The 25,730-nt window shown below is 44.1% G+C and overlaps 1 protein-coding gene across 2 annotated transcripts in view; it reads right to left on the bottom strand.

Moving 5' to 3' along the window:
- Positions 1-25,730, bottom strand: part of FLT3 (fms related receptor tyrosine kinase 3) — a 66,067-nt gene that overhangs the window by 5,435 nt on the left and 34,902 nt on the right. The window contains exons 10-20 of one of the 2 annotated variants that reach the window (XM_065902051.1): positions 17,325-17,428; positions 16,239-16,347; positions 15,796-15,974; positions 14,199-14,305; positions 13,966-14,098; positions 13,779-13,883; positions 9,046-9,156; positions 7,471-7,624; positions 5,626-5,708; positions 3,904-4,076; positions 585-707 (exon numbers count right to left, since the gene is read on the bottom strand). In XM_065902051.1, the coding sequence (XP_065758123.1) occupies positions 585-707; positions 3,904-4,076; positions 5,626-5,708; positions 7,471-7,624; positions 9,046-9,156; positions 13,779-13,883; positions 13,966-14,098; positions 14,199-14,305; positions 15,796-15,974; positions 16,239-16,347; positions 17,325-17,428 (1,381 nt within the window). The remainder of the gene's footprint in view (positions 1-584; positions 708-3,903; positions 4,077-5,625; positions 5,709-7,470; positions 7,625-9,045; positions 9,157-13,778; positions 13,884-13,965; positions 14,099-14,198; positions 14,306-15,795; positions 15,975-16,238; positions 16,348-17,324; positions 17,429-25,730) is intronic. The other variant, XM_065902052.1, reaches the window with a different exon arrangement.

Below are 25,730 nucleotides of genomic sequence, written 5' to 3'. Positions count from 1 at the left end.
AATGTATATTTAATGTTTAATTTATGTGTTGTATTTTGTAAATACTGTCTTGTAATGATTACCTATTCCCATGATCGAAAGTATAACACAGTAGTCACTTTATAGCTAAAGGAAATGAAATGAGTACAAGTAACAAGATTTTTTTTTTTCTAGGTGTGGACTGTACTCAAGGCCCTTATTGATAGGTGTGATGCTATTTTGTGCAACTTTTGTTATAAATGGACTTGTCCCTGATGCTGCAGAAAAACCTTCAAAGCATAAGGAAGTAGACTGCTGGGAGCAAGTTTCCTGAAATTATCATAAAACACAAATGCACTACTGTGAGGGAAGATATTTAGATTAGCAATGACAAAACAAAATGTAGAGCACAGGAAACTATGCTTGTGATAAACCATGATGGAAAATAATATGAAAAAGAACGTGTATATATATATACACATATATACACATAACTGAGTCACTTTTCTCTACAGCAGTAACATTATAATTCTACTATACTTCAATAAAAAAGAATAAAATGATATTAAATAAAATAAAACTCCCCCCAAAACAGGATAAAACTACATGAGAAACAGGAGTCTCACATTCCCCCTGATGACGTAGTTGGAATCACTCATGATATCTCGAGCCAGCCCAAAGTCGCCGATCTTCACCACTTTCCCGTGGGTCACTAGAACATTCCTGGCAGCCAGGTCCCTGTGAACACACTAGAAAGAAAGAGATGGCAGTGTGAGCTACCAGGCTGTATGTTATCACAGAAGACAATCTCTCCTATCGTTCAGGTTCAGTAGGAGTTACAAAGGGCTTCCCCTCTGGCTCAGATGGTAAAGAATCTGCCTGCAATGCAAGAGCTGCAGGAGACGTGGGTTCGATCCCTGGGTTGGGAAGATAGTTCGGAGGAGGAAATGGCAACCCACTCCAGTATTCTTGCCTGGAGAATCCCATGGACGGAGAAGCCTGGTGGGCTGCAGTCCGTGGGGTGGCAAAGAGTCGGACAGGACTGAGTGACTAAGCCCACGGGAGTTACAGATGACGGAAGGGCAGATCATAGAGGCATCTTATCTTTACTGAGTCCTGAGCAATCATCACGATGGGTAACACAGTGTTTGCACAAGTCAGCTGCTGTGGCTGCAGCCACCGGTGGGGGGAACATTCCCAGAAGCCAGGGGGCCGGGTTCTGAGAAAGCAGGTCCAGCAAACCAGATGCGCGTCTGGCTGTAAATGAGAAACAGGAGCCCGGCCTCTGCTGGGCTCCCAGAGGGCTGTGGGAGCTTCTGGCAGGGACAAGTGTGTTTTTCCTGACTGGAATGGAAAACAGCTTTGACAATAAAATGGCATAACATATTTTTTAAAATTCGGGAAAAATACTAGAAGTTTGGAAAGATTGACGGAGGTGGAATGAAAAGCAGCCCTGGGCTTCCCCGATGGCTCAGTGGTAAAGAATCTGCCTGCAGGGACTTTCCTGGCTGTCCAATGGTTAAAACTCCATGCTCCCAATGCAGGGGGCCCAATGGTCAGGGAACTAGACCCCACATGCTGCAACTAAATATCTTACATACTGCAACTAAATATCTTGCATCAAAGATGCCACTTGTCACAACCAAGACCTGGCAGACCCAAATAAGTAAAATAAAAAAATATTACAAAAAAAAAAGAATCCACCTGCCAATGAAGGGGACACGGGTTCGATCCCTGGTCTGGGAGGAACTAAGCCCCAGTGTCACAACTACTGAGCCTGTACTCTAGAGCCTAGGAGCCACAGCTACTAAAAAATTAAATTTTTTTCCTCCGAAATATTACAAAATAAAATCTCTGCCAGCCCCAGCATGAACTCTGTTCAGAAAATCTTTTCTGCACAACCTCTCCACCCCTGGGTCTGACATGCCTGTTTCTCCCCTGGGTTCCCAGACCTTAACTGAACATAGTGTTTATCTCAGTCTAGTAGCATCTCTGCTTTCTTTTTCTCCCCATCAGAGATAAGACCTGCCTCTGTATCTTGGCACCTGTTATGGTGCCTGGCACCAGTCAGCAGGCAATGTAGGATGGATTCACGGAGCCGCGGAGGAAACCCAGGGGCAGCCAGAGAAGTAGTGAGGAAACCGAGGGGAGACTGACAGGGTGACCCAGAGGCACCTGCCTGGAGGGAAAACAGGGGAGAGAGTTCCAAAAAGCCAGAGATTCTGCAAACGTTCTTATTAAGACAAGCCCAGGGGGGTAAAAGGCAGTGCCCCTTGACCTCCAGTTGTGAGTGGTTTGAATATTTACCTAACAACAGGCGACCGGGTCCCACAACAGGTCCAGCAACCGGGCTGGATCATCTAGGGAGATGCCATCAGCGTGTGTAAAGAAACTGGGGAAAGCGCTATTGGAGATGCAGAGGTGAGACAGGGGCTGAGTCAGCAGCACGCTGCGAAGACAGGAGAGGAGTGTATCCCGGGATGAGGGCTGGGGAAGGATTAGGAGACTGCGATTCTTTTAACTACAGAGCAGCGATGCCCAGCTTTGGAAAAGCAAAGCAGAGACATATATTGACTGAGTTGGCCAAAAAGTCCATTTGGATTTTTCCTTCACGTCCTATGGAAAAAACTCGAACGAACCTTTTAGCCAACCCAATACTTACAACATCCACAAAAGAAAAAAAAAAAAACCAAAACCTTGGGATTCTAACTGGGGTTAACTAGAATTAATCTGGAGAGAACTGACTTTTAAACATAGAATCTCTCCTCTATGAACAAAATAGAACTCATTATTAAGGTCTCTCTTTTTGCCCTTTAACCAAGTTTCACAGGTTCCTTCTTGTAGATCTTACATGTTTCTTGTTTTATCTCAACCTGTTTCATAGTTTGATTGTTCTTGTGAATATTTTTCCTGTCCGTCAAAGCTACTGATTTATTCCAGGTTCATCTTTTTCTTCAACCTGGGATATAGTTGACGTAATACATTATATTAGAGATAGCACATTTTTAAAATTTTCATTTATTTATTTATTAAATTTTTTGGCCACTCTACCTGGCAAGTGGGACTAGTTCCCTGACCAGGGATCGAACCTGAATCCCCTGTGGTGGAAGTGTGGAGTCTTAACCACTGGACCACCAGGGAAGTCCCTGAGACAGCACATTATTAAAGAAAGAAAAAAAAAAAAACAACTTGAAATTATTCTCTTCAAATTCAGGGAGAAAAGAGGAGAGTGCAAAGGGGCGTGGAGGAGAGGGAGGGAGGGACTAGAAGACACAAAAGGCAAATGTAGTGGGGGAGGAAGAAGTTGGGGAAATAAGGAGAAAGTAAGAAGATAAGAAAGCAGGAGAGGAAGTAGCCAGACAAGGGGTTGAAGTCGGCTTACAGGCAGCAGACAGTTGACGTGTTAGAGAACGGGCAGGGCTGAAAGACTGTTTTAGAAAGAATGCAAAATTAGGGTAGAGTCCCTGGAATGAGGAGGCTCTGAGGTGTCTGTGTAGCAGCCCCAGTGGATCGGGGATTAGCAGGCTCTCAAAGCAGACACAGCTGGCCAGGGTGGCTGGCCTGGCCAACAAGGCACCCAGGATCTGAACCTCCACTCATCCCCTGGGTCAAATGCAGGACAGACTGAACCACCTGAAGTGACTGTCTTGGCCATGACTACGGGTGGCATTGAGGTGGGATTCCTGAGGACCTCCTGTCTGGAAGTTTCAGGGACTTTGGGCAGCCTGAGAGGGCTGAGATAGCCTTCATGGAATAAGGGATCCTGGACCTTTATACTACAATTAGCCAAGAGCCCCGGTAACATCTTAGGTGACTCCAACAGTAGAAAGACAGACTTGAAGGGCTGCAAGTTAAAATAAACAAGGAAAAAAAAAAAACAGCACCTCTTCTTCCAAATTATCTTTTTGTTGTTGTTGTGAGTTTTGCCTTTAAAAAGGAGCTTACCGACTTAAATTCCAGAAATTCCATTCCTTTGGCCACTTGATATGCAAAGCAAAGGAGATCTTCAAAGGTCAGTACATTCAGGTCTTCTTCTTCCTCCAGCCTTTTTTGGTTTTCGTATTCAATTTCATCTGTAAAATAGAACTGGTCCTCATTTTTGCCCAAATGCAAAGAAGCTGCCTTATGGAAGAGGGGAAGGTCATGATAGGGTGAGGAGATTTAGAATTACAAACTATTATGTATAAAATAATCTACAAGGATAAATTGCACAACACAAGAAATATAGCTGATATTCTATAATGAATATAAACAGAGCAGAACCTTTAAAAATTGTGAAGCACCATATTGTACATCTGTGCAATATATATTGTAACTTATATAATATTGTACATCAGCCATACTTAAAAAAAAGTTACTTTATAAATCTCTGTGAGCACCTCGTGTACAAATGGAGCTGTTACATCATCTTTCTGGTGGCACCAGGGTTAACCTATTTATGCAGAGTACTGTGAAGCCTAGGAGGCTTCCTAGGCAGCTCAGTGGTAAAGAATCCTCCTGCCAATACAGGAGACATCGGTTTGATCCCCACTTTTTGGCTGAATGACTTTGAACAACTGAGCCACAATTTTCTCATGTGTAAAAGGGGGGTTAATCAAACTTTCCTCATTGGACTCTTAGAAGGATTGACTGAAAGGACATTAAGTGCACAAACAGTTCATAAAATATAGTAGATAATTGGTCTTTCTTTTCCCAATGTGGCAAAAATACCTAGTGCAAAAGAAAAGCATCTGGGACTTCCAGATCCCCTGGAAGATGAAGTGGCAACCCATTCCAGTATTCTTGGCAGGATAATTCCATGGACAGAAGAGCCTGGGGGCCTACAGTCCACGGGGTCGCAAAGAGTCGGACACGACTGGGCATGCACGCATCCGCATACATGCTGCCTAGGCAGAGCCACCTAAAGAGTCTCTTTGATTAGAGGAGTGAATTCTCCAGCTCTTGGGTGATGAATCAGAGGTCTCAGATGCTCTTCTTTTTTTTTTTTGGTGGCGCCACATGGCTTAGGGGATCTTAGTTCTCTGACCAGGGATCGAACTCAGGCCCCCTGCATTGGAAGCACAAAGTCTTAACCTCTGGACCGCCAGGGAAGTCCTAGATGCCCTTCTTTTGCACTAGGTAGTTTTGCCACATTGGGAAAAGAATGACCAATTATCTACCACATATTATGAACTGTTTGTGTGTTTAATGTTCTTCCAGTCAATTCTTCTAAGAGTCCAATGAGGAAAGTTTGATTAGCCCCCTTTTATAAATGAGATAACTGTGGCTCAGCTGTTCAAAGTCATCCAGCCAGAAAGTAGGGGAACCTGGGGGTTAACCTGACTTCCATCTGACTCCAGAACTCATCATTGCTTCCACTTACTAGGTAATAAGTGGCTCTAATTAATTTATGACTTTTTTTTAAAATTTATGGCTTTTAAAAGAATAACCTGACAAATAAAACAATGCTTCATGTTTATTAGTTGGAACATTGACATAAAATTAATGATACATACATTGACAGTTTTTCACTACCTTTAAGGCAAATATGCATTAATGAAGTCTTTAGATGATATTAGCAAAGAAAAACATGCTTTTGCATTTACGCACCTTTAAAAAATATAATAGTAAACACAGAACTTTTGCATCTGTTTCTATTTGGAAGTGCTGTTTAGAATAAAATATTACCTTCAGACTGAAATGAATTCCCATTGAACCCTGAGATAGGATCTGAGTCCGGGTGTATTTGAACTTCTCTTGAACCCGGCATACTATTTAAGAAAAGAAAAATTATATCATTATTTATGTTCTTCTGAGTAGAGATTTTATTTTAAAATATACAATTCATCAAAGAAATGAATTCCAATTACAAATGGGGTTTTAAATTAAAAGCATAGCATCAACTTATCCTTTTCTTGTGTGTGGACATTAAAAACATCTGTGTAATTGAGCTTGTCCATCAAACTAGGTTAAGAGTGATTCCCATTCTCTGTTTGGAATCTTCTGGTTCAAAGAGGACCTCACTCAGTTCTTCCCACAAGCCTACAAGCTGGGTGTCAAAGTCACATTTCATAAAAGAGAAATTAGGCTGGATGAGATAAGTATGATTTGCCGAAATCATGAAGCTAATAAGGAGTGTGACTTTCCCTATAAAAGTCCATGTCATGCAAATCTTCTATAGAGAACTTTAAGTGTTTGATCATCATTTTTTTTTTCCAAGTTGGCCTTTGTAAAGCTCATTTCCTTTCCCTGTGAAATTAACAAGGAGTAACACTGAGAATCTCTTTTATGTATAAAGTAAAACTCTTCACTGAGGAATTTTGTATGCATGATATACAATGACTCCATTTTTTCTAGCATAAGAGTTTACTCTAATTACAATGTCCATATCTTTACAAAATGGCTTAATGATTTCAGACCACAAATATTCCAAAAGTAATTGCTTCGTGTTTTTAATATCCAGTGACTGGAATGAATCAAAGGTGCTGAGTTAATCAACACAGTTGTCACTAACCAAGGAGTGCTGGTCACACACGACTCTGTTCTAAAACACAGATGACATTACAGAATCCTCTTGGTCTGAGAATATGAACTGAGAAACGAGCACAAAAGGGAAGACTGGTGTGAATTGTTAAGGGCAGCTGCACAAAGACATGCCTGGGGTCTCCATGGGGTCCCCGGCTTCAGGATGTTAGTCTGTCTCAGCACTAGAAGGCCAGAGGCGTGTGCTGAAACATACATGCCAAGAAAACAAGGACTCTCAAACACACCCTCCATACATCCCCCCATAAAGTTAAAAGTCTCTAACAAATCCACCTCTAGAAAAAGGGACAGCTTTCATGTAGGAAGGAAACAGAAATGCACTAGGGATTGAGGACCATTCTATCAGAGCACCTGTGAATTCACTCTGAGAAGGCTGTTACTGAGCTACTATGTTCAAGTGATCAGCAAGAAATGTCCAAGGATGAGGACGAGCATTCCACCAAACCTACAGCCTGTGCGAACCACTCAGGAGTCCATGGATGGCAGAGCACAGAGATGAACATCACTCCGACTTTATTTTACACCCATCGTTATGCCAATCAATCCATCCTAATTTTTCAAAATCCATTTTATGAATTTAGAGCTCTTTTGTGCAATATTCCCAGGACCTGCACTACTTTCTAGGAATATAACAGGGGCTTTGGGAAAGGCGCTCTTTCTTCCTACCAATACCCATGTGTCAACCAGGAGGCCTGACAGATTGAATCACGCACCTTTCCTAAAGGGTCCTATGTCTAGGATGCAATTAGGTATAAGTGGGCTGAAATCACTGGTTCAGCTACAGTGCCTGTACTGCAGGACAGGGAAAACCTCATTGTTCAAATCAGCAGGGAAACTATGGCAAAGATAAATGACCTTCCTAGGTCTTAAAACACATAGACCACACTGCGCTGGACAGTGGTCCTTAGAAACTGGCTGGTGGGATGCATTTAACCATCATACTTTGTCTGTTCTGCAGTGTGTTATTATAAACTGTGACAAGTCGCTTACCTGGAATTAGGGTGTGATTGGAAAGTGGGATAAAAACTGAAATTATGTTCCTTGAAAATCTCTGTCCACGTCCTGTGAAATTTTTCTCTTTTACTTCTTAGATAGTTGAGAAGGTCACCGTAGCAACAGTATTCAAAAATCAAGTAAATTGGTCCTGAAATAGTGATGGTTTTAATTCCAGGTATACAGACACCGAATAGTTTTTTTCAGACATCTATGTAGCAGAAACCCCACTCTATGAGAACTTTGGTGGGGAGAGGTGGGAGGACAATTCCCTCTGAACCTATCTCATCTTGGACTTTAAAGTCAATTTCAGTTTTTTGTCCAGACTCTTTGGAAAGCTGTCTCTTCTTGCCTTTCACTTTGGCTCAGCCAACAACCACTGTCCCCTGGGATTCTCCAATTTACAATGGATAATAATATGCTGCCTGTACTGGGACTACTTGGTAAATATATGCTGATTTGTGGTTTGCCTGAGGAGGGAGAAATATATCCCTAGTCACCTCTTAAAGGGCTTCCGAGGTGCTGCTAGTGGTAAAGAATCTGCCTACCAATGCAGGAGACAGCAAGAGATGCCGGTTTGATCCCTGGGTTGGGAAGATCCCCTGGAGGAGGGCACAGCAACCCACTCCAGTATTCTTGCCTGGAGAGCCCATGAACAGAGGAGCCTGGCAGGCTGCAGTGCATGGGATTGCAAAGAGTCAGACTAAAGTGACCTAGCACACACGCACCTCTTAAATCCACTTTCTCCTTGTTTCTGGCTGGCTGACCCCAAAGGAGTGACACTTGGGCACAGGGTTCGGGCACTTCCAGGCAGAAGGGAGAGAATCAGGGCATGGGCTCCACTGGATTCTGGGACAATAGAGTTTGAAGGCCCTCCGTGGCTGCATCTTATTTGAAACAGCCCAACTGGGGCAGTGGCCAAGCTCTGCAGCCAGGGAGAAGCACCTCCTGGGCAGGCAGAGAGAGACACATAAAATGTGCTTGCGACGCTGTTATTAATTTTTTTTAATTTAACTTTTTTGCCATGTCACACCACGAGGCTTGCAGGGTCTTAGTTCCCTGACCAGGAATTGAACCCTGGATGCAGCAGTGAAAATACCACGTCCTAACTACTGGTGGTGGTGGTGGTTCAGTGCCTAAGTCATGTCCGACTCTTTGCAACCCCATGGACTGTAGCCCACCAGGCTCCTCTGTCCATGGGATTCTCCAGGCAGGAATACTGGAGTGGGTTGCCATTTCCTGCTCCAGTGGATCTTCTTGACCCAGGGACAGAACCGGCCTCTCCTACACTGCAGGTGGATTCTTTACCACTGAGCCACCAGGGAAGCCCCCTAATCACTGGATAGCCAGGGAATTCCTTTTAAGTAACTTAGAATTCCATGACATTTCCCAGTGAAGACAGGCATTGTCTACACTAATGCATCTCACCCTGAAGCACTGTATGTCTAATCCCACGTGGGTTTTGGGGCCCACACTGTGACTACGAAAAGGAGAGAAACAGGAGAACAAACACCATCTTTGTCTCCAGGCTAAAATGTTTTCTTCTAGGTGATCTGAATGGGAACTGGTTACCTGACAGGGTGCACGCCCCCAGCAGATTCACGATATTCTCATGGCTGCCCAAGTGGGTCATCATTTTGAGTTCAGACATGAGAGCCTCTCTCTCCGAGCTGTCTGCTTTTTCTGTCAATGGCAGGGCATCACAAATGAAAAAACGGAAGTAAAATAGGTACTTTACATTATTTGATAAATTAAAATCTTCCTCTGTTCAGAGAAGATTTGCATAAAAGTTTTAAAATACATTCAATAATACATACATTTTGAATAGTAATACACTATGTTTTAAGGCAGAATTTCAAAGATTGCAGCATGAAATTTGAATCAAATAATGTGCTTTTCTACTGGACTTTCCTCTACCTGCAACATAAAAATCTTTAGAATTGACCTTTAAACAAGAAAAGAAAAAAATAATAACACATGACTTTCCTCCACAGTAGAAGTTAATGGATATGCTGAAGGGAGAAGCATGCATTTTTTTTTTTTTTTTTTTTGACTTTTGGTTTGTTGAAGTCATAGAGTGACAAGATGGGAATGTTAGTGAGGGTTCCAACCTGTGATCCTCAGATTTAGAACCTTAAATTTGTCAGGAATCCAATGGTCAGGAGGTTGTGCCGGCTGCCTGAGTGCTCAGTTGCTAAGTTGGCTCTGACTCTTTGTGACCCTGTGGACTGTAGCCCTCCAGGTTACTCTGTCCATGGGATTTTCCAGCCAAGAATACTGGAGTGGGTTGCCATTTCCTTCTTTGGGGGGGGTCTTTCCCACCCAGGGATTGAACCCACCGACCCATGTCTCCTGCATTGGCAGGTAGAGTCTTTACTGCTGAACCACCTGGGAAGCTTGGTAAGAAGGTCAAAGAGGACCAATTCTCACCGACCAAGTTCTCAAGAAACTCCATAATTGATAATGAGGATGATCACTGCTGACTAGGCTAGAATTTATCTACTACTTTCCCTGGAGTAAGGCTAGATGGTTTAGCAAATTTTACTTGGCATCTTGCTTAGAAATGTGGCATGGAGGTACTTACTGGTGAATTTAAAGATCTCCTGTCATCGAGGCCAATGTACCCAGGTAGTCAGGGACACCTGCCACTGCCAGGAGGGTGCTGGAGCCCTAGAGGCCAGGGCAGGGTCTGAGGATCTTGCCCTCCAGGCACCCACTCCTCCGTTTCTTACATTCAATAGAGATTTGATTGGCTATTTCTGGGTGTCATTGTTTCATCCTGCAAGATGCTGGCCTTCGCGAGGCTTTTCCAGAGCGTCAGTACATCTATTTTGACTTGTGTGAGCTCTCAGGAGCATCCAGATTTCCAACCTCTTGGCCTAGGAGTGACATCCTTCTCTGAGTGCGTTGGGACCCACTCTGCGTCACATCTCCCATGCCTCACGTGGCACAGGGATTTGTGCCTTTCGGTTGTCCATGACCCAAAGGACATACTTTACAATGACCCTAACTTTTTCAAAGCACTTTCATATACCACTCCCTGACTTTCATTCATTCATTCAACAAGTATTTATTGAATGCCTACTGGGTAGCAGGCAATGTGCCGGAACCTGGGGGGGAAATAAATAGTAGGAAGACACAGCCCCTGTCTTCCTGGAGCTTACAGCCTCCTGGAAAGGGGAGACAAGTAAATAAACTACAACATGGTGTCATAAATGCCACACAACACAAGCGAATCTATCTGTGAAACAGAAGTGGACTCACAGACATAAAGAATAGACGTGTGGTTGCCAAGGAGGAGGGGCATGGGGGGAGGCGGGGAATTTGAGGTTAGCAGATGCAAATTACCATCTATAGGATGGATAAGCAACAAGGATAAGCTACTGTATGGCACAGGGAACTAAATTCAATATCCTGTGATAAACCATCACGGAAAAAAATATAAAAAATAATGTATACATATGTATAACTGAGTCACTTTGCCATATAACAGAAACTAATACAACATTATAAATCAGTTACACTTCAATAAAAATAAAAAATAAATGCCACATGGAAAATGAATGTAGGATGCTGTCCTACACAAGAAGGACACCTAACCCAGACTTGGGAAGAGTGGGGAAGGGGATACTAAATGTTTATGCTGAGACCTGAGGGAAAACAGGAGTTAACCAAGTGAACTCAGAGTGGGAAGGATGAGGAAGAAGTCCTGAAGTCACTGGAAGGGCCAAGATCAAGAAAGAGGACCACAGGGAAGCAACCTAAATGTCCATCAACAGAGGAATGGATAAAGAAGATGAGGTAGAATGGAATATTACTCAGCCATAAAAAGGCATGAGACAGTGTCATTTGCAGAGACATGGATAGACCTAGAGACAGTCAAACAGTGAAGTAAGTGAAAAACAAATATCATATAATATCACTTATATGTGAAACCTCGCAAAACGGTACAGGTGAATTTATCTGCAAAGCAGACACAGAGAACAAACGTATAGATACCAAGGGGGTGGCGGAGTAGGATGAACTGAGAGATTGGGATTGAAATATACACACTGTTGATACTGTGTATGAAATAGATAACTAATGAGAACCTACTATAGAGCACAGGGAACTCGACAAAATGCTCTGTGGTGACCTAAATGGGAAGGAAATCCAAAAAAGAGGAAATAGACGTATCCATGTCACTGACTCACTCTGCCGTGCAGCAGAAGCTAACACAACATTGGCAAAGCAGCTACGTGTGTGTGTGCCCAGTTGGGTCTGACTCTTGTGCAACCTCATGCACTGGAGCCCACCAGCTCCTTCTGTCCAGGAAATTCTCCAGGTAAGAATACTGGAGCAGGTTGCCATTTCCTACTCCAAGGGATCTTCCTGATCCAGGGATCAAACCCATGTCTCTTGCATCTCCTGCATTGGCAGATGGACTTTTTACCCTGGGAAACCCCAAAGCAACTATACTCCAATGAAATTTAAAAAAAGAAAAAGAAAGAGAAAGAGGACAGCATCCGAAATATACAGATCTGCTCTTATGAGGCTTGCAGATTACTGGGGCAGCTAACACACTAGTTAAATAAATAAACAACCATGTAATTATAGTTGTGATCAATTTTATGGGGGAAAAAGCCCACAGGGAGCTGGGCTACAGCATCTAGCAAGGAACTTGAGCTCATCTGGGGTGTGAGAGATGGCTTCCCAGAGGAAGTGGTATCTGAGCTGAGATCTACCGGAGGAGCAGGCGGTGATGCCGTGAAAGGGGAAGGGGAAGGATGGATGTGCAAAGGCCCTGAGGCGGGAAAAGCACGGCACTCCAGAGGAACCGAGAGCTGGCCGTGTGCCTTGCTGGAGTGCGAGGGCAGAGGAGAGCTACAGCCACATCGTGATGGGCTGTGTGGACTGTTCAAGATGGAAGCAACTGGGAAGGTTAAGTAGGAAAAGTATGTGATCAGCTTTGCATTTCAGAAGCATCACTTGGGCTTCAGAATCCAGAAGGAGGTAAGAGTGCACATAGAGTAGCTTCTTAGAAGGCTGGTGCATCCATTCGGAAGAGACAGGCAGTAACAGGGGTTAAGAGAAAAGAGGATGGACTCAAGAGGCACTTGCAGAAAGCCTGATAGGAATAGTTACAATGAGGATGGTTTCTAGGATCAGTCAGTCCTAGGTTCCTGGTTGGCCCAATTGGGTGGCCCATGGCCAGTCACTGGTACTTATAACCAATCGGTGAGAGAGGGAGTATCAACCAAGGGCCAGAGTTGGAGGAGTCCACTTTGGATAGACTGTCTTTGAGGGACCCTGGAACTCACGTACTCTTGCCTGGAAAATTCTATGGATGGAGGAGCCTGGTGGGCTGCAGTCCATGGGGTTGCCAAGAGTCGGACACGACTGAGTGACTTCACTTTCACTTTTCACTTTCATGCATTGGAGAAGGAAATGGCAACCCACTCCAGTGTTCTTGCCTGGAGAATCCCAGGGACGGCGGAGCCTAGTGGGCTGCCGTCTATGGGGTCGCACAGAGTCGGACACGACTGACGCGACTTAGCAGCAGCAGCAGCAGGAGACATTCAGGCATTTGGACATAACCTGAAGCTTAGCAGGGAGACGCAATTGTGAGAACCACTCGTACAAGGGATGAGGTCATGGGTGAGCTGAGACAGCCCTTGAGTGTGAGGAGTGGAGAGGAAAGTGGGACCCGGAGCAAGCCTTCGAGAACTCCACGTGAGAGATGGATGAGAAGATGAGGGAGCAGCCAAGGACAGTGCAGCAGTCAGAGAGTGGGAGGAAACCAGAAGGATATGGCGCCATGGAAACTGAAGGAGGAAAGCACAAAAAAGGTGGAGGGAGCCGTCAATCGTGCCAACTGGTGCTGAAAATGCAAGTAATGTGAGGACAGAAAAGTGCCCGTTAGACTTAGTCCATGGTGGGGGCAGTGGGGGGGGGGGGGTCACTGATCACTTAGAGACAGCTGGGGGCGCTCTTGCTAAGTGAGTGATGCTCAGGCTGGACGTTGGGGAGGGCAGGTGAGAAATGAGTGGGGGAGTGACACAGAAGACACCGATTGCCTCTTCTACCCAGAGTCCGTGTCACCATGTAAGACCCACAGCTGCCTGTAGCAATGGTAACCCCAACGCTGAAAAAAACCTAAGCAGACAGAGAGGAAGAAGAGGTGGACTTGCATTTTATATTCATAACTTAGGGGTCACCCCAACTCACTCCCTTTTAAGCTTTGAAGCCGGGCAAGCAGTACCCATAACCCTGATGGAAAAGAGGCGGCGGTAGGCGGCACCTCCCCCCTCGGCACGTCTCTGTACCTTTCAGCATCTTGACTGCGACCTGGATGGAGACCCCTGTCTTACTAATTCCGTAGGCGGTCGCATTCATCACTTTTCCAAAAGCACCCGACCCGAGGACCTTCCCTGCAAGACACGTGGTGAGTGAGTGAGCGTTCGCTGAGGATTTTCCCACAGAAAGGAAACAGGTGAAACATCCGATTCTTACCAAATTCCAAGTTTTCTCTCGGAAACTCCCATTTGAGGTCATACTCATATTCTCTGAAGTCAATGTAGAAGTACTCGTTATCCAGAGAGCCGGTCACCTGCACCATCTGCAGTTGACTTTCGTACCGAAATTGCTTCCGAGAGGAAATAATGAGTTAATTAGCCACAGGGAGTTCTTCAGATATGGGACACAGTGACGGCTTTTTTTTTTTTTTTTTTAACCTTTGCTTTTACCTTTTTGTACTTGTGACAAATCAGCATGGTTAAAACGGCAATGAAGGGAAGACAGAGGCCAATTGTTGCATAGAATGAGATGTTGTCCTGGATGGAAGGGAAGGGCCCTGCAACGGAAGAGCATCCCGGAGAAGTGGGTGAGAATCCGGAGATTGCAGGCTCGCTACAACCTCTCATGTCCCATCAGGCTGTTATTTGTGAGGTTTACAAGCCCTCTATGCATAGAAGCCCACAGAAAAATCAGGCCATGTTCATATAAAGGACACTTCCCTCCCAGAAAATTTTAGATGATTCTGAACCCATTTTATTTATTTATGGGTCATGACCAGGTATGGAACCCATGCCCCCTGCATTGATGCACAGAGTCTTAACCACTGGGTGGCCAGGGAAGTACCTCTGAGCCCAATTAAAAAAATCATTTACTGGCAGGAAAAAAAATAAAAAATCATTTACTAGGGGTTTTAAGGATTACATCTATTTAAACCCACAGGATAGTCAAGCCAGATTTTTTTTAAAAAGGAAGTCTGTCTACCATATATAAAATAGATCAACAACACAGTCCTAGTATATAGGACAGGGGACTATATTTAATATCTTGTAATAAACTATAATGGAAAACAATCTGAAAAGTCACACATGTGACTGAATCAAGAATGTTTGTCTACTATACATAAAGTAGACAAGCACCATGGTCCCACTGTACAGCAAAGGGAACTATCAGCATATTCTATATTTTGTAATAAACTATAGTGGAAAAGAATCTGAAAAAGAAGACACATATAAAACTGCATCACTAAAAAAAAAAAAAAACCTGCATCACTTTGCTGTACACCCAAGACTAACAGAACATTGCAAATCAACTATAGCTCAATTTGGAAAAAAAAAAGAAACTTGTGTTCCCACAATGAAGCTGTCATATGAATGTGGGGAAGTTAGTTTGGGGATGCTGGTGATTCTAAACCATTAGTGTAGGCGGCCAGGTTTCAGAATTGCTTAATTTCAGAGGGCTCTAAATATCAAACCAAAAATGATAAAACAGCAGGCTAGAAGGCAAATAAGGAGATGAACTGAAAGGAAAAGTGGCAGAGGCTCCAAATTACTCAACTCTCTCCCTGGCTCTGGATCTCTGTGTTGCTGTTGTTCAGTCGCTAAGTTGCGTCTGACTCTTTGCGACCTCAGGGACTGTAACCCACCAGCCTCCTCTGTCCATGGGATTCTCCAGGCAAGAACCTGGATTCTCCAGGTTGCCATTTCCTTCTCCAGGGGATCTTCCTGATCCAGGGATCAAACTTGAGTCTCCTGCTTGGCAGGCCGATTCCTTGCCACTGAGCTACCAGCGTCGTCGGGGTAGATGCCACTATACCAGGAGTCTGAGGTTCTACCCACAATGAATTCATGAGTTACAGTAACATCAATAGAAGTCACTCTGCCCTTAAACTACAGAACATGTATATACAGTGGGGATCCCTGCCTGACTCAAAAAGCCTTCTCATCTCACACACTGAACCTACACCCCCAGATAAAAGCCAAAGACAGGGCCCAACTTCCAGTGGGGAATTCCTGAAGGTGGCGTGTTTCAATAGTGACTGCTGCGTACCTGGTGAGCTCAGAAGGATTGTCTCACAGGACGTGCCGAGGGCGTTGTAGGCACAACACTTCACCAGGAACCCTTTGACGGCCTCGCTCATGTTCAGCGTGCTGCTCGATATCCACTGTCCAAATACTTTCCTGTTGGCCTTTTTATTCCAAATTCCTTCTGTGATTTCTTCTGTGCAGCTGAAAAGAAATGGCAGAGAAGTCAGAGGGGTATGGCTGTCATCAGATTGGAAGTGAGGGTTTCTCTAATGGGGTCTGTAAGAGACACGTCCATTATAGGTTATCAGAAACAATCTATGATCATTGAGAATTATGGCCGACTAGGAAGGGAAGCATTTGAAATGCTCTAGCGTTTCTTCTTAAACTGAATTCACGAGAAAGCGTCAGTATGTCAGAGAGAGTTTCATGTTCTTCTAACACAAGAGAGGCCAAGGTCCGCATTACTTGGGGGACTTGTCTGAGCACTTCTTCCAGATCCAAGATGGTATCGGGTACCCATCAGAGGAGCAAGAAGCCTGGCTTGCAGATGCCTCGGCCAGCACTTGAGGTTTCCCTGTAGAAAACAAGAGGACAGACAAGCTCGTGGAGTAATGCACTTTCCAGAAAGGGTTTCAAAGTCAGGTTTATATAGGCTGCCCATGCACTGTAAGCAGTTGTGCTTCTCAGAGGGTGTCTCAGGCAGGACTCGGGGGGGGGGGGGTCCTTTCCCCTTGTCATGTCACCGTCAGTGCGGGCAGCCCTACCATCTCTCTGGGGAGCACCCCTGTCCATCACTAGACCCTTCCTGGAGAGGTTGCAGGTGTAGACTCTATCTACTTGCTCACCCTAAAATGAGTATTAGCTTCAGGAGAAGCATCTGCAGAAAAAGTCCAACAAAAGGTACCCGCCTCTTTTCAGAGACCAAAGAAACAAAAATTATTAAAACAACTAAATGGCAGGTAGTATGACTTTTGGCCTTTTCTTAACATGATCTTTCAAAGTACTAAAACCAATAAAGTGACGCACTAAAGCACCTTCAGAGAGGACCTGGACTCAGCATCTTAACTTAAAAGGATGAGCACAGAAAGAGGTCTGTGTATCAACAGAGCCAGGAGATGTGAAAGTACAATTTCAGAACACTTCCACAGGTCAAAACAGTTTCATCACACTCCTTCCCGAAGCCATTGCTTAGCTCTCTCTTGTCCGAGTTAATGCACCATTAAGGAGTCACAAGAGTGAAATAAAATTTGACTACTTCACTTCTGTTTTTTTTTTTTAATTTCAATTTATTTATTTTTAACTGGAGGATAATTACTTCACAATATTGCATTGGTTTCTGCCATACATCAACATGAATCAGCCATAGGTATAAGTACATCCCTCCCTCTTGAACCTCCTCGCACCTCCCACCCCGTCCCACCCCTGTAGGTGTCACAGAGCTCTGGTTTGCGTTCCCTGCCTTATACAGCAAATCCTCCTGGCTGTCTAATTTAATACGGTAATATATGTCTCCATGCTACTCTCTCTATTCATCCCACCCTCTTCACTTACTTCTTATATTCAGCGTGAACTCTTTTGTGAACTGGGCATCATCATTTTCTGCATGGAAGATATACTGTCCTGGCTGGTGTTTATGGTTGCAAAACTTAGATATGCTGTTGGGAAAAGAGTTAAAGACAGACTTAGCCAGATTCTTTGAGGAGACACTGAAATGAGTGATGGTGTGCTTGGGGGGAGTTTCCCTGGAGATACTTCAGTCTCTCAAGCTCAGTGGACAGGAGGTGTCTTCACTTGCTACTCAAAGTGTGGTCCACAAACAGGCAGCGTCAGCCTCGATATTATCTGGGAATTTGTTAGAAACACGAAGCCCCAGCCTCCCCACCCCCAACACCTACAGACTGAGAGTCTGCATTTTAAGATCATTTCCTTGTGATTCACATGAATATCAAAGGTTGAGAAGCACTGATCCAGGCTGGGGCTCCTAAGAGAGACAAGAAGGTTCCAGCCCCTATGGTTACATCCATTCCAGACGAGTCTGACTTCCCAGAAACATGGGAAAACCTTGGCGGGTGGCAGAGCCCATGACCCCCCAACCTCCTGAAAGGACAGCTCTCTGATGTTGGTCCAAGGCAGGACCTATGACCAGCCCTTGACTCCCATAGCAACTAACAGCGACAAGGGCTCAAATCCACTGAGTTTGTCCAGAAATCTCCGGGTGGTCTCAGCAGGCTCTACTATCTGCTTGGAGTGCTCATCCATCATACCTACCAGGTATCTGGTATTGGGGATTCCCCGTCATACCTACCAGGTACCTCGTACAGGGGATCAAGTGGGGCCAACTGATCAGGGACCCTGGAAAACAACCTAATTATTTAGACCTGATGGAGAAAGTGGGGAGGGGATGCTGTGAACTCCTAAGCAGGAGAGGAAAGTTATGAACAGGATTTCAGTTTAGAGTGAAATGCAGCAGGAAAGTGTATGGAAGGGAAGTCTGGAAGTAGTTGTTCAAGTAACCCAGCAAGTCCTTCATTCATTCATGGATTCACTCATTCATTCTCCCATCAATGGCACAGGCTGTTTGTGGGAGGAATTCAGAATACCACAGTTAGTCAGAAAAATCAGGTTTCTGTTCTCACAGAATGTAGAGTTTGAAGGCAGACAAGTAAATATGCAGCTATGGTACAATGTGGGACATCATAGGAGAGGAATAGTAAAAGGTCAGATTTGAGAGCTCAGAGTGTGAAAAGATGAGTGTTGTCAAAGGCAGGGAAAACAGGGAGGGAGTGGAAACAGCTAACCCAAGAGACACCAGGACCATGAGAGGCAGCAGGTGCTGGACCAGATGTGAAGATGAAGGAGAGAACAGAATCCCAGCTGATTCCTGAGTCGAACCACACGCCTAGCAACTGACAGAGCAGATTCTGAGTACCGGTTTACCTGACGCCAATGTTCTGCAACCTTAACTTGGAAGCTCAAAGGTAATTCTGACTGTGGACAGTGATGGGAGATTCCATTTCCTACCAAGTGAGCATCTAACAAGATTTTTGTTTGCCTCATTAATAAGAAGGCTGAAGAGGCAGAAAGGGGACTTTCTTACCTTGACCTACTTCTGGACAACAAGAAGGAAATGGTTGCTGCAGTGGAAAATGACAGAAAGATGGGGGGAAAGTCAAATTATAACTTTAGGGAGAAAAGTAAACAACACTACATGCAACCCCCAGACTTTACGAAGGCAGGGTTTAAGTGGTCCGAGAAGAGAAAGATGTGAGCTTCCACAAGCGAAAATGTAATTCTCACTGGACAATAGCCAAAGACTCTGAAAAGGAACAACAGATTAAAAATGAAGCCAGTCTGGCTGGCCAGGTACCATGCTAAAAGCATCATTCAATTTGATAAAGAAATGACCAATACAACAATTGATAATTGTGTAGACCAAAGCAATCTGGTTTGTCCTTTTTTTTTTTTTTAAAGTGGAGACTGCATTGTTTTTATTATTTTTTTTCCAGCTGCACCACTGGCATGTGGGATCCTAGTTCCCCGACCAGGGATCAAACACTGGAAGTGCAGAGTCTTAACCACTGGACTGCCAGGGAAGTCCCAGAAATCTTTTCTTGAACGGTTTCCCTCCTAAGTCTCTTGTGCTGTCTGAATGGAGCCTGACTTGCCATGGATAGATGAGACAGTATCTGAAACATTCTCGCTCTTCCAGGTAGGAAACTGATCACAGAAACAGCCCGGACAAAGAAATTGAAAATTCAGGTCCTCTTCAACCACTTGTCCGCTTATCCTATTTATGGCAGTTGACCCCTGCAAGGGCAACGACTGCAGTGCTGACCCTCCCCTGGAAACTCCAGGAGGACTAACCAGTTAGGTCCAGGGAGTTTCAAAACTTCCTCTTTCCCTGGGACTTTTCTGAAAATGGCCAGCAGGCAGGAGATGGGAGGTCAGTAAATGAATTCACGGTGAAATACTTTTGGTGACTAAGATGTATTTTCAGTACAACTATGAGAAGGGATTTCTCCTCTGTTATGAGCAAAATGCAGGTGATTTTCAGTTTTTATTTAGCGGCCAGAGGGGAGGAGTTGAGAAGGCACAGGTCTTTCCCGCAGCGCAGGGAGTAATTTCACTAGAAAGAAGGCTTTGTTCAAAGAGCAAGGGATGATGAAAGACAAACCAGAGGACCGGGAATAATAAAGTGCAGGTTGGGGAAGCTGAGAGCTTCTGAAACTGGAGAGTCGGGGGCTGGCAAGACTGGGGGACTCCATGTGGCACTGGGAGGCCCCATCAGGAGGCCCTGCCCACTCAGATGGCGGGGTGTGGAGCGGGCACAGTCCAGCTAAAGTTGAACCTGGTCCACACATGTTTCTGTCCAGGGTCAGACACAGGGGCGGGAGAGCTGCTGCTGATTTTATGTCACTCTACATACTACTAACCTCACTTTTATTTTATTTCGGGGCAGCCCAGCATCCTGGAGAAATATAATCATTAAAAACCCAATAGTGGGCATTTCCCTGGCAGTCCAGTGGTGAAAACGCCATGCTTCCAATGCAAAGAGCGTGGGTTTGATCCCTGGGTGGGGAACCTAAGATGACACATGCCTTGCAGCCAAAATATAATAAAAGAAAAATTTCAAAACATTTTAAATCAAGAAAAATCCCCAATAGTGAAGCATGGCACATTTCAAAAGGAGGCAACTTTAATTTCTAAATAAGCAAAGCACACACCTGGATGTTTGTTCTCTCACACACAGAGTGTGAGAATCTTGAACAGCTGAAATGAGCTGGTGTACAGAGGCAGTACCAGAGTGATGGTTACAAACACAGGCTTTGACTCTGCTATCACCCGGGCTTCCCTGGCGGCTCAGCCAGTAAAGGATCTGCCTGCAATGCGGGAGAGCCAGGTTCCATCCCTGGGTCGGGAAGGTCCTCTAGAGAAGGGAATGGCAACCCCACTCCAGTATTCTTGCCTGGAGAATCCCACGGACAGAGGAGCCTGGTGGGCTACAGTCCGTGGGGTCACAAAGAGACGGGCACGACTGAGTGACTAACGTACAGTGCTATCATCCAGTGGTGTGACCTTGGACAAGTCATCAAACCTCTCTAGTCTGGTTTCCTTATCTGCAAAATGAAGATAGTATCTACCTTATGTGCTTGTTAGGGTAGTTTTTGTTAAATTTTTATTAAAGCAGTTTTCCATAAACTGCTTATAACAGTGCCTAGCTGTTGTTCAGTCGCTAAATCGTGCCCGACTCTTTGCAACCCCATGGACTGTAGCCCACCAGGCTCCTCAGTCCTTGGGATTTTCCAGGCAAGAATACTGGAGTGGGTTACCATTTCTTTCTCCAGTAATTGTGCCTAGCACATAGTAAACATGATAAACGCATTAGATCATCATTACTATGAGTCTTATTAAGTCTGGGAATCATTTTGAATTAAAAAGACATTTAGAAGCTTTACTTTGGGGTATACCTTGTGAGAAAGTAACATTAAAACAAAGATGCAAAGAAAAAAAAAAAACTTAAGTAAATGCCCATCAAGAAGTTAGTCAAAATAAAATCTTCTGAAAAGTGGAATACCATGTAGCCATAAAAGTGATCATGTAAATAATAATACACTTATTAACATAGCAAGAGATGATATTTTACAGGGAAAAATCAGGTGATAAATGGCACAATTAATTTCATGTTTATACAAAAACCTATACTTCTGTTTCTATCATGGCAGTTACATAGGCAAAGTCTGAAATATAAACCCTGGTAGTGGAACTGTGGGTGTTATATCTTTTTTCTTTTTAAGGCAATTTCAGAAAATAAGAGTGAATTAAAGGGACTGACTGCCCTATGTCTGGGGTAAGTAACATAACCTGTTTCCATATTTCATAAAATGGGATGATGGGATCAAATGAGATGATATGTTTAAAACTGGCACATTGCAAGGGATCAAAGAAGTTTCTTTTGTTCTCAGTGTGGCTTCATGACCTGGTCAATACCTTACAACTGAGTGGACAGGATTTGGAAACTCCCACTGTTCACTACAAGCAAACATCTTCCCCTCGTGTTTGTTACACTCAGGGCTCATCTACTTCGGGGAACCAAAACAATCCTTCCAAAGAAGCTCACTGCAATCCTTCAGTCACATATCATTTATTGACTTGAGAGCTGGCCTTTCTGTTTGTCCTGAGGACCATGGTTCATCACCCAGAGCCCACACTCCACCATACCGCTGGTACCAGGAAGCTCTCAATTAATGCCTGTTGTGGGCAGAACTCAGACTGGTAGAGTTGGAAAATTATATATTTCAGGAAAAAAGAAAATACAGAAATCTGGCATGCCTAAGGAGACTATTTAAATAATTACAACATCCTAATAAGTTGTTTTGTGTGTGTGTGTGTGTGTGTGTGTGTGTTTAACCATGAAATTAGGAAAAGCTAAGGCAGATTTGTTTATAAGTCTATAGAGATATGAAATTAAGCAAACGAACAGACGAAATATCCTAGAACCTTTTCCCAAGACCTGGTTATCAGGGCTGCTGGAAAGTTACAATTCATAAAACGTAAACATAAAGGCAAACCCTAATAAACTCTGTGCAATATTTGAGGAAGTAAATTGGAGAAACGAAGCTGTGAAGGTGGGGGAAGCTGCTAGATTTCTGGCGCACACACGACCACACCAAAGCTTTTTCAGGAGTACTGTTATTACGAGACCTTTCGGTTACACAGAAAAACTGGTGGCACTTTGCTTCTAAAGTCCTCTCCTGCCACATGACGAAAACTCTGTACTTCATCAACAAAATTCAGTTTGACTAAATAGTTGAAATTGAGTAGTGGGTAAAGGATGCTCACTGTACTATCCCCTGAGTTCATTCATAAATTGGGAACTTTTTATAATAAAAAAATGGAAAAGAACTCAGAATTTATTCTGCATCCCCAGTTACAACATAGAGCCTCATGCAGAGAGCAGAAGACATTGAGAGCACTCGTGCTCAATTTTTTTGGTCGTTCATCTTTTATTCAATATTTTGAGTGTCTTTTTCATGGTGGAGGAGGCTCTATCTCATTTGGCATGGTGAATCAAGTGGGCCATCACACTCACTGCATCATTTTCATCAATTAACATTGTAGCTCTTCAGGAACTTTTTAAATAAAATAAACACTGAGTGTTAGGTGTTGTGGCGAGTGCACACTTTGAACTGATTTCTGGGAGGTGATGATGAATTCATTCATTTACTAAGTAGCTGTTGACTATTTACTAAAGAGCTGTTGCCTTGTATAATAGCACAAGGCATTGTACAACGCCTTCTAAAAAGACAGAAAAATGACAACGCCTATCCCCACAGTGGGATTCAACACACAAGAGGCTAACTGTATCACCCGGTAACTAGGGGTGAGAGGTACACATCACTATATGCGTCAGGATCTTCCCTAATTTATCCATTTAGCTGCCTCTTGAAGATAACTACTTGGGGTCAGGGGTGCAGGTTGTGATTATGGAATGAAACCATCTAGATTAACTAGATTGGCCCGAGACCCACATATGTCAGCGACGCGGTCCTCTCATCAGTGAGTCTGTCAGATCTTAAGAATGGTGCCAGGTGTCACCAGCACACATAGCAACGACCTCCCAGGTGGGTCCTGGCACTGAAATGTGCCTGCATAACTTGAGGGAGTTGAGGGGGAGACATCACCTTGTTCACGCTTACAGCCCCTGAGGGCACTGAGCCCATTGGGAAGGTATTAAAGGAATATTTGTTGAACTAAATTGAACTGATCATCTATCTCTTTGAATCAATTTTGCAAGAGAATCCTGTAGAACTGAGAGCTTCTCTGATGCTGGGTGACAACACAAAGAACAGGGAAAGGGCCGACACGGACATCCTAAACACAAGTAGTCAACTCAGTCAGCAGGAGGAGGTCTGAGCCCCTACCTTCTACTTTCACAAGTTTGATGGTTCAGAATAAGGGCTTATGACAAGGGGGTGACACCCCCCTCCAAGGCAGTGGTTCTCCACCACAGGAACTTTTTCTCACCAGGGGACATCTAGCGATGTCCGCAGATATTTTAGGTTGTCACAAGTGGGGTGAATGGTGCTACTGACATCCACGGGGTGGAGAGCTGGGACTCGGCAGAATATCCTACCACACAGAAGAAAGACTCCACCACCACCACCCCCAGCACCCTGAGTGGAGAATTACCCAGCCCAGGATGTCAACAGTCTGTTGTTGAGAAGCCCTGAGTTAGGGGACTGTGAGTCCATCCAAAGGCTGCCTTCTTAATTACTTTAAAAATGAATGCTTTGAACGTTAGGAGGTTTGGGCAAGAGAGGACAGACTGTTCCATGCAAACTCTGCATCATAGTGTGTTTTTTAAAATGCACACAAGGGAATTTCCTGATGGTCCAGTGGCTAAGACTCCACACTCCCAATACAGGGGGACAGGGTTCAATGCCTGGTCATGGAACTAGATCCCACATGCCTCAGCTAACACCTGGCACAGCTGGATAAATAAATAAGTAAAATAAATATTTTAAAAATTAACTGACTTCTAAACTAACAGGTCTTTTTAAAAAATAAAAAGGCAAACAGAGATCAGCTACAAATCACTTTGGGATATAGAACAGCATGGTCATCAGGAAATAGAGAAGAATCAAGATGAAAAGTGCTTGAATTTCCCTGATGGTCTAGTGGTTAAGAATCCGCCTGCCAATGAAGGGAACATGGGTTCAATCCCTGGTCTGGGAAAGATTCCACATGCCGTGGGGCAACTGATCCAGCATGCCCTGAAGCCCACGGCTCTTCAACAAGAGACACCACCTCAATAGGAAGCCTGAGCACCAGAGCCAAGAGCAGCCACCACTCTCTGCAACTAGAGAAAGCCCGGGCACAGCAACAAAGACCCAGCACAGTCAAAATTAAATAAATAAAACATTTTTTAAAAAGATGCTGCTGTTGCTGCTAAGTCACTTCAGTCATGTCCCACCAGGCTACCCCATCCCTGGGATTCTCCAGGCAAGAACACTGGAGTGGGTTGCCATTTCCTTCTCCAATGCATGAAAGTGAAAAGTGAAAGTGAAGACAAGAGCTTAACTCTGACTCATCTCCTAGACCTGTGCCATCCAACAGGAATATAATGCAAGCCACATACGTAATTTTAAAGTTTCCAGTTAACCACCTTAAAAAGTGAAAAGGAGTAAACAGTAATGGTAGATTTATTGAACTTAATATATCTAAAATACTATCATCTTAACATATAATCAAGTTAAAAATTATTGAGATATTTCACATCCTATTTCTCACACTAAGTCCTAAAAACCTGGTGTGCATGTTACAGCCACAGTGCATCTCCACTGGGACCAGCCAAATGTCAAGCTCTCAACAGCCGTGTGTGGCTGGTGGATCCGTACCGCACAGCCCAGGACAAGACCTGTGACAGGAATCACCAGAGTTTCTCATTAAACACATAAACTCTGGATGCAGTATGCGTCCGAAATTACTCAAGTGTGGTTATTAAAGGGCAAAGGTAACAGGTGCACCCCAGAGAACCAACTCCTGTCTGTAGTTTCTTTTGTAACTGAACTTTCAGCATCTAAACTCAACAGCCAGTGACTAGCAAAGGAGATTAATCCAAGCCCTGACATGGCACCTTGGAACAACGTTCAGCTGTGCTCCACATGTCCTGCAAGTCAGCTGTAATTTTTCAAGAAAAATGTATTTTGATGGTGAAAACCACTGCAGAATCAGTATATTGGGATAAAAATTGGAACAAGAATCAACTGTGCAGTATTCTTTTTAAAAAACGTAGCCTTTGGGGGTTGTGCACCAATTTTGGTTCATCGTGTCTGAAATGGGAGCAAGGAATCCACATTTTTAATATCCACCCAGATGATTCCTATACAGTTGGTTTATGGACTCACATTGAGAATCAGTGGTTTACCATAAACCCATCAACTTGTTTAAGACATG

Source organism: Muntiacus reevesi, chromosome 11, assembly GCF_963930625.1.
Source record: "Muntiacus reevesi chromosome 11, mMunRee1.1, whole genome shotgun sequence".
NCBI lineage: Eukaryota > Metazoa > Chordata > Mammalia > Artiodactyla > Cervidae > Muntiacus > Muntiacus reevesi.
This window is presented reverse-complemented; position numbering and strand designations above follow the sequence as displayed.